The 9,596-nt window shown below is 39.1% G+C and overlaps 1 protein-coding gene across 2 annotated transcripts; it reads right to left on the bottom strand.

The window, feature by feature from the left end:
• Nucleotides 1-889: 889 nt before the first annotated feature.
• LOC127428178 (uncharacterized) lies at nucleotides 890-9,202 on the bottom strand. Of its 2 annotated transcripts, XR_007895039.1 has the most exons (3): nucleotides 7,840-9,202; nucleotides 2,092-2,157; nucleotides 890-1,071 (listed from the first exon to the last, which is right to left on the bottom strand). XR_007895039.1 is itself a non-coding variant. In XM_051676345.1 (2 exons), exons 1-2 carry the CDS (start codon nucleotides 9,104-9,106, stop codon nucleotides 2,147-2,149), a joined length of 1,278 nt encoding a protein of 425 aa, XP_051532305.1. In that variant the 5' UTR covers nucleotides 9,107-9,202; the 3' UTR covers nucleotides 1,937-2,146. The 2 variants fall into 2 exon arrangements, 1 of the variants encoding a protein (XP_051532305.1); XM_051676345.1 differs by lacking the exon at nucleotides 890-1,071 and having other exon boundaries at nucleotides 1,937-2,157.
• Nucleotides 9,203-9,596: the final 394 nt, after the last annotated feature.

Genomic DNA, 9,596 nt, shown 5'->3' with positions numbered 1-9,596 from the left:
TTGTGAAATTTTGTTGGGTTCTGATGAAATATAAAGTTGGGTATCATCGGCATAACAGTGGAAACTTATTCCATGATTCTTGATAACATCTCTCAAGGGAAGCATATATAAGGAGAAAAGCAGAGGTCCTAAAACTGATCCCTGTGGCACTCCATACTTAACTTTTGTTTGATTTGACAATTCCTTGTTTACAAAGACAAAGTGGTAGTGGTCTGCTAAATAGGACCTTAACCATGCTAATGCAAGTCCACAAATGCCAACATAATTCTCAAGCCTATTCAAGAGAATGTCATGATCTATGGTGTCAAAGGCAGCACTAAGATTAAAAAGCACTTGAAAAGAAATGCAGCTGCGATCAGATGATAAGAGCAAGTCATTTGCAACTCTGATAAGTGCAGTCTCTGTACTGTGATGGGGTCTAAATCCGACTGAAATTGTTCATATATACTATTTCTCTGTAGAAATGAACATAGTTGGGAGGACACTACCTTTTCTAGTATTTTCAACATAAATGGTAGATTTGAAATTGGTCTATAATTAGCCAATTCTCCAGGAACAAGCTGTGGCTTCTTAATAAGCGGTTTGATAACTGCCATTTTAAAGATTCTTGGGACATGTCCAAAGGATAGTGAGGAGTTAATAATATTAATATGAGGTTCTGAGATTACTGGGAATACCTCTTTTAAGAGCTTTGTTGGTATTGGATCTAACATTCATGTTGTGGCTTTTGATGTTTCAATACATTTTGTTAGCTCTTCATGACAAATGACAGCGAAGGATTGAAGTTGCTCATGAAGAAAATTATGAGACACTTGTTTCTGAGGTACTGTGACAGATGATTCATAATTCCAATTTATTTCTAATTGTAACAGTTCAAGGATGGGCAAGGATGAGGCGGGAACCGGCTGAACAGTAAACATAACGTTTTAATGTCAAACTTTCCGTCTTTGATTTTGAGGTGAAATACCACCCAGGACGGCATAATGCAGCTGCAGATGCCCTCTCTAGGCAGCAATCAGCAGGGGAGCCTGCCACTCCTGAGGATGCAGAATACGACGACTTTATTGCCATCTGCAATATAATAAACAAAGGAACAGCCTTAGAGCCTGACTTAGTGATGGCTGGTGAAAAGTGCTGTAGCGTTAGACAGATTCATGCTTTAGTGTGTGGAGTAGAGGAAGTCAGTAACCCTCAAGGAAGTATGCCTACTCTGCCGGGTTATACAGCAGCTAAATCTGAAGGATTTTCAATTGAAAGATCCCACTCTCAGTTCTTTCAGAATCTTTTGGGAACGTAAACAAAAGCCCACCACTCGTGAGAGATGTAGTCTATCAAAGTCTTTACTGTCACTGATAAAGCAGTGGAAGTATGTTAGAGAGCTGGATACTTGCTTTATTGCATTGTGAATGACCAACGTCTTGGTGAGTGTCAACAGCTGCTCTTACCCTCATGTCTTAAAGAACAGGTCCTTGAAAGTGTTCATGACAGTATGGGACATAAGGGCATTGAGCGCACACTATACCTGTTGAGTCAGCAGTGCTTCTGGTTTGGCATGTATAGTGATGTTGAGCATTGGATCAAAAAGTGTCAAAGGTGCATCTTAACCAAGATGTCACAGCCATGGATACATCATTTCTGGCTTCAAGGCCACTTGAAGTAGTGGCAATAGATTTGACTGTGCTTGAACCTGCCTATGATGGCCTTGAGAACATGTTAATTGTGACAGATGTTTTCACAAAGTTCACACAGGTGTTTCCAACTAAGGATCCGAGGAGTGATACCGCTGCTACCAAGATCCTTCTGAAAGAGTGGTTCATGAACTATGGTGTGCCTGAACAATTGCATTCTTATCAGGGCAGACATTTTGAAAGCAACGTGATTGCTGAGCTGTGTAAAATATATGGTGTAAAGAAAACCCACACCACACCCTATCGGCCTCAGGGTAACGCTCAGTACGAGCGCTTCAACAGAACGCTCCATGATCTCTTACATACACTTCCCCCTAAAAAAAAGAAAAACACTGGCCAGAACACCTTCCTGAGTTGGTTTATGCTTATAATGTAACACCACATGCAACCACTGGATACTCACCACATTACTTGCTGTTTGGAGTCAACCCGCATCTTCCAGTAGATGCACTGCTAGGTCAAGAGCACACTGTGGACAGAAAACATGACTGGTTAGTTATTCACCAAGACAGACTTAAAGGAGCTCATGAAAAATCCAGGGAATACGCCGAACACAAGGTTGATGTGAGATTGCTCCTTTGAATGACAAGGTCTATTGCCCTGTGATTGATGTGGGTCAGCAGGTATACTTGCGTTACAGTTATTTGGCTAGGAACAAAATACATGATTCATGGGGTCCTACTGTATACAAGGTCATAGATGTGCAGGGTACCACACATAATATTGATCTCCTTGAAGATGGTCCTATAAAGAGAATCCAAAGAGTTGACTTGCACCCTTGTGTTAACTGTTCCTGAGCCAGAGGTGACTGAAACCCATTCTCCCACATGTTTAGATATTTGTATTGCATTACCGTATTCAGTTTCTGTAGTTTCTCTCTCTCTCTCTCTCTCTCTCTCTCTCTCTCTCTATATATATATATACATATACATATATATATATATATATATATATATATATATATATATATATATATATATATATATATATATATATATATATTCTGTTGGCTGTTGAAAAAAAAAAAAAAAAAACAGTGGTCGATGGGGCCATATATATATACTGTATATATATGCTCAACATCAACCACTTTTTTTTTTTTTTTTTCAACAGCCAACAGAATAAAACCCCCAAAAGATATTTTTGTATCCTGTGTTGTTTCTTTACAACCCACCAGCTACATTTAGATTAGGGGTTTTGTACTGACATTAGTGTTTCAGACATACTGAAAATGTTGTCATATATAACAAAGCACTGTAGTAAAGTACGAAAGTAGTACAATAACAAGTACTACAGCAAAAATAAATAAAATAAAATAAAAAAACAATAAACAGACATTAAATAAAACTGTGTCAGACAGAAAAAGGCTACATCCACAAAAGTGTTAATTCTCCTGCTTCTCAGATTTTTCTCTGAGAGCAGACTCCAGTAATGATTCATTCATTACTATGATTCCTTAATGAACGTTACATTTATATAGCGCTTTTCTGACACTACACTCAAAGCACTTTACACAGTGAACAGGGGACTCTCCTCAACCACCACCAGTGTGCAGCATCCCCCTGGATGTTGCGACAGCAGCCATAGTGCACCAGTACACTCACCACACACTAGCTATTGGTGGAGAGGAGAGAGCAGAGTTATAGAGCCAATTAATGGATGGGGATTATTTGGAGGCCTTGACTGAGAAGGGTCAATCAGGGGAATTTGGCCAGGACACAAGGGTTACACCCCTGCTCTTGACGAGAAGTGCCCTGGGAATTTTAATGATCGCAGAGAATCAGGACCTCGGTTTAAAATCTCATCTGAAGGACAGTGCCTTTTCACAATATAGTGTCCCCATCACTACACTGGGGTGTTAGGACCCACACAGACCACAGGTTGAGCACCCCCTGCTGGCCTCTTCCAGCAGCAACCTTAGTTTTCCCCAGGAGGTCTCCCATCCAGGTACTGACCAGGCTAAATCCTGCTTAGCTTCAGTAGGCAACCGGTCTTGAGCTACTTTTTTTTTTTTTTTATCTTTTTTATTTTTCTTTCAATTCACAAAATTACATTTTCATAATTCAACGTAATATTTACAAAGAGTACCAGTACTTTTACATCCAAATAATCATTCTAGAAACCAAAAACCAAAAAACATTTCACATGATATATGCATATATATATATATATATATACCTTTGACATTTCCCCAACCCAAAGATAGCTCTTTTTCATAAAATCTCATTTAGAACTCCAAAATCATTATAGCACAAGAAATTAAACCTCCTGATTTTTACCAATTAATGCAGATTCCTCCCGCCTCCCCTTCATGAATAAACTTATTCCTACTTACAAAAAATTCTTTTACCTCCTTCCCTCCATATTCACAGATCAATTCAATGTCTCTCTTTAATATTGCTTTAAATAAATCTTTTATTTTTACTGCCCTCCCCTCAAAGTGTGCAAAGTTCCTTCTGAGAACAACTGCAAGTCTGGCATGGCTTAAAACAAAATTAATTAAACAAAATTTCACTTTTTCCTTTTTTTCAAACAAGCCAAACAAAAACATTTTCTTCCACCCTTCCTCCGAATCAGAATCCACATCCCAATTTTCTTTTAATAGCGCTTTCAAAAAATTGAAAAAATCAACTAAAGCATCACATTCCAAAAAATAATGTAAAAAACTCTCATGACCACTTCTACAGACATCACACATCACATCTACATCATTGTTTATTTTATTTAACACCACATTTGTATAAATTCTGTTGTGCCTTATTAAGAAATCGTTGTTCTCACATTCTATGCTGTTATATTTTATATTTAAATTAGACCATATTTTCTTTATCTCTAAGTCTTCAAACACTCTGCACCACACTTTTTCTGCTGCTGGCTTTTTTAGTACATCAACTATTAACCATCTATACACTTTTTTCACACTCATATCCTTTATTTTATATTTCTCTTCATCTTGCATCACATACATCTCAGGCATACATTGTTCTTTTTTATTAACACACTGTCTCTTAATGATAGTAACCCATTTCACAGGTATACATGATTTTATTCTTTCATAAATTTTATTTACCTTCTCTTTATTTTCCATCCCCTCAAATTCGCTTACGGAATCATATATGCAATTCTCTCTAAGAAATCCTGGAATAACCTCGTAAATAATGTCTTTTACTTGCTTTATACCACTTTTCATGAATTTGGGTTCATATAACGTTTTGTTGTTATATTTGAACTTTTCATTTAAAAACAGGGGTAGGTTTACAAACATTTGTATTCCATCACACTCATAATCTACCTTAGGTAGAAAACGCCTCCATGCCTCCAGTACCTCCCTGTAAATTTCTGGTATCCCTATAGTCATTGACTGTTTAAAACCCATGTACCAGCCATTATCACCTATTCCTCCTACATCATCAATGTACTTCCTTAAACATTCCTTCCACCCATAATTCCACTTCCCTACCATGTATTTTTGTACAATTTTTATTCTCATTGCGGTCTTTTTCATTTCTAAGTCCATCAGGTTTAAACCTCCTTCCCAACTCTTCCCCACCAGTGTTTTCTGTGCAATTTTCACCCCCTTCCCTTCCCATATAAAATCACACACAATTTTGTTTAACTCATTCATTACCCACTCTGGCATTTCAATAACACTCATCACATACACACATACTGATAACAGAAGACTGTTAACAACAATTATTTTCCCTTTTAATCTTAACTTTCTCCCTCTCCACGCTGTACATACCATTCTTATCTTGTTTATCACCCCTGCCCAAGTCATATCCCTCGCCTCTTTACTTTCCACCCCTAAATGCACTCCCAACACCTTCATGTACTTTTCCTCCACTCTAAATCCCACGTCTATTTTCTCTACCTCTCCTACGTACATTATTTCTGATTTATCTTTATTTATTTTAGCTCCAGATGCCCTCCCATACTTCCTTACTAACTCTAAAACCCTTACCACACTTCCACCCTCCCTCACTGTGATTGTTGTGTCATCTGCATATTGGTTTATTATGCATCTCCCTCCATATGGCAATTCAATCCCTTCTACCCTTTTGTCTCTTTTGATTAGTGTGGCCAGGGGTTCCACTACAATAGCATATAATAATGCAGATAGTGGACACCCTTGCCTCACCGACCTCCCCACCTCAAAAGTGTCTGTTAATACTCCGTTTACTTTAACACAACTCCGTGCACTTCCATACAGTCTCTTCACCCATCCCACCATTCTCCCCCCAAAACCAAACTTCTCTAATGTCCTATACAAAAATTGGTGCTCTACTCTATCGAAGGCCTTGTTCCAATCTATCCCTAACACTATTCCCCCTATTTTGTCTTGTTTCATATACTCAATCACATCCCTAACTGTCCCTATTGTATCTGCTATATCCCTACCTGGTATGCTATAACTCTGTGTTGGTTGAACTATGTCGCCTATCACTCTTTTTATCCTGTTTGCTAATAATTTTGTAAGTATTTTATAATCCACGTTTAATAAACTGATTGGCCTATAATTTTCTAAATCTAATTTATTCCCCTTCTTATACACTAACGTTATCACCCCCTCTACCATCCTATCCTGCACTATCCCTGTTCTTTCCATCCCCCTAAATACCTCCACTAGTATTGGTGCTATCTCTTTTTTATATACTTTATACCACTCTATGCCTATCCCATCACTTCCCGGGCTTTTCCCACTTCTTAATCCGTCTATTGCTTCTATCACTTCTTCCTCATCTATTTTCCTATCACACCACCTCCTATCTTCTTCACTCAACTCACTTTCCACACTCTCTAGGACTTCATCTATACTTTTCTCCTCCACTCCTCCCCTCTTGTATAACTCCCCGTAAAACTCCTGGACCCTCTCCAATATATCCACATAATCTTTTATTGCCCCTCCCTCCTTTGTGTTTATTTCATTTATATATGCCCTACTCTGCCTCCTTTTCTCCAATCCTAGGAAGTACCCTGTGCACTTTTCACCCTCCAGCGCATACTTCGCCTTACTTCTCAGGATTGCTCCTTTACATTTCTCCCTCTCATACTTCTCTAATTCCATCTTCACCTTAACATATTTTTCCATGCTATATCCCTCCTCATCTTCAGCTCTGCTCAACTCCACCCTCAATCTTTCTCTCAATACCCTCTCTTCCTTCCTCATCTTTTCCCTCCTTTTCTTGCTATGCCTAATACTAATTAGTTTTACATTATTCTTTATCTTCTCCCATCTTCCCCCTATACTATCATCTATCCTATTACTTTCCTTATATACCTCTATCCTCTCATTTTCCTTATCTAAAATATCCCTAATCTGTTGCTCATATTCTTCCTCCTCAATATACCCTGCATTCAAAATCCACATCCCTCCCCCTACCTCCTCACTCCCTACTTTAATTTTAAACCTAACCCCGTCATGATCACTTAAACTATTTTCCTGGTGCCTTATTCCATCTATATACCTAATAATTTCCCCCTGTACTAACACTAAATCTATTCTACTCTGTTTTAAAACCCCATTCCTCATCTGTCTCCTAGTGAATTCTCTCTTCTCTGGGTTTTCATACCTCCAAACATCTATCAGTCCTTTATCTCTCATCACCTCCATCAACATCACCCTTGATTTCTCCCATCTAAATTTTACCCCCTTCCCCACATCAAGCCTACTACATTTAATATTAAAGTCCCCTACTACAATACACCTCCCCACAATTAACTCTTTTAACACCTCTATAATTTCTCTCCTATCTATTTCTATGTTTGGGACATAAATATTAATTAATCTAAATTCTATCTTCTTATATTTAAACTCAATTACTAAAATCCTCCCTATCTGATCCTTGTACACCTCCTTTATATCTTCTACACTGTCTTTTTTAATCATTATTGCTACCCCCCTTGCATTCCTAGCCCCATTATTATAATATATGTCTCCCTTCCACTCCTCTCCCACCTCTCTCACCTTATCCTCATCCCAATTAGTTTCTTGTAAACAAATAATATTACTTCGAAAAATAAACAAACACTCCTTCATCTTCTTCCTATCCCTTAAACCATTTACATTAATTGAAGTTACAGTGGCCATGAGAGCAAACAAACAAAGAAAGGAGTTGTCAATCATTCATTTAAAACAAAACTCACATACCCGATCGTTGTTCTTTAATCTGTTCAGCTCGTTCTCTGTCCTTCTTCGCCTTTCTCTTAGCACTCAGTCTCTTAGTTGTCATCTTCACGCTTCTCAAGCCCACTCCTCTCTCCTCCTCCCTCCTTACTCCTCCACTTCTTGATCTTGGCTCTTGTACTGTTTCTTTCTTTTCCACCACTCCATCTCTCTCCTTCTCGCAACCTTCTTCTCCCTCCTCGCTTTCTCCCTTCTGCTCCATCTCCTCCTCATCATCGCCATCCTCGCTCGTACTTTCAGACCTATATCTCCATTCCATTTTATCTCCACCTTCGCCAGCCTCGCCTTCGCCCTTCATCTCTCTCTCCACATCATCGCCGACCTCCTCGTCCTGCTCCTCTGTCCGCTTGTTTTCTGTTCTTTCACCATCATCTTCTTGTCCACTTTCCTCCACTCTTTCTTCTCCCCTTCGATCATCACACTCTCTCGCGTAGTGTCCCTCCTTGCCACATTTGAAGCATTTAAACTCAGGGCACTCTCTGAATATGTGCCCTGGTTTAATACATAGTCTACAGACACGCACTTGTCTATCGTGAATAACACGAAAATATTCCGTGCCCCTCAAAGTCTCAAACTTTGTAGAATATGGAAGTGACCGCACTTGCTCAGTGAAGCGAACCTTTAGAAATCTTGTTCCATCAGCTGTCTCTGTTCCAGGCCATATCCGCCGTTTGATTGCTGAAATCGGTTTTACTCCCCACTCCTCCAGTTTAGTGAATATCTTTTCATCTTCTAGATACACCGGTAGATTTATAAAAGACACCACCATCTCGTTGTTAATAATGTCTCTGGCATGCACCATCGCTCCTTTTATTCTCACCCCATCCATTAGTTTGCTCTTTGCCTCATTGTCTTTCATTGTTAGTTCATAAATCCTTTCGCTTCTCACTCTGCAGCCCATCACTTCTCCACATTGCTCCTTCACCCCCTTCAGTAATTCCATCATGGAAACATTCTCAGTTCCTTCCACCTCCACCTCCACAGTTAGCTCCTTGCAGTATTTCACTCTCTGTTCTCCACTCACTTCACCACAGTTCTTCACACTCTCTTGTCGTTCACTTCCTATTCCTTTGCTTGTTCCATGTCCTTTCTCATTATGATTTCTCTTTCTTTTGTCATTTTCAGTTTGCTGAACTTTGTCTTTACATCTCTCCTCACCTTCATTCTTTGTGTCCATTTCCTTTCTCGTCATCGTTTGTTCTATCATCTTGTTCATAGCCGTGCTATCCATCCGTAATATTAAACTCAGAAAGGTCCCCCAAACAGCAAAGCTGTTGGGGGCAAAACAACTGGAATTAAACCTAACTTTTCAAAAATAGAAGCACACGAAAAAAATAAGAACAAAAGCACTATGATATAAAGAAAGTCTCCAAACAAACACTCTCCTGTAGCTTTGTTGCTTGCTAACACACTGGACTGTACCACTATGTGAGCTACAGGGTGATATGGCTGCTGGCTAATATAATATAATATAGGGTGTCTCCTCTTAGTCTGCATTCAAAAGTCATTTCAACGCAGTGACGCTGGAAGTTGGAGTGCTGGAGTTTTCAAGCAACTGTAAATCTAACACATACTGTTTTATAGGGCTGGAGACAAGACGATGTAATCGGATATAGACGATATCTGACAAATATCCCCATGCAGTATCGACGCTCACTGACAGACGATGTTTGACAATATCGGGAACTGACAAAACCATGGAGCTGGGAAATCGCCAAATA

Source organism: Myxocyprinus asiaticus, chromosome 37 (assembly GCF_019703515.2).
Source record: "Myxocyprinus asiaticus isolate MX2 ecotype Aquarium Trade chromosome 37, UBuf_Myxa_2, whole genome shotgun sequence".
Taxonomy (NCBI): Eukaryota; Metazoa; Chordata; class Actinopteri; order Cypriniformes; family Catostomidae; genus Myxocyprinus; species Myxocyprinus asiaticus.
Note: the sequence above shows the minus strand (reverse complement) of the source record. Positions and strands in the feature narration are given on the sequence as shown.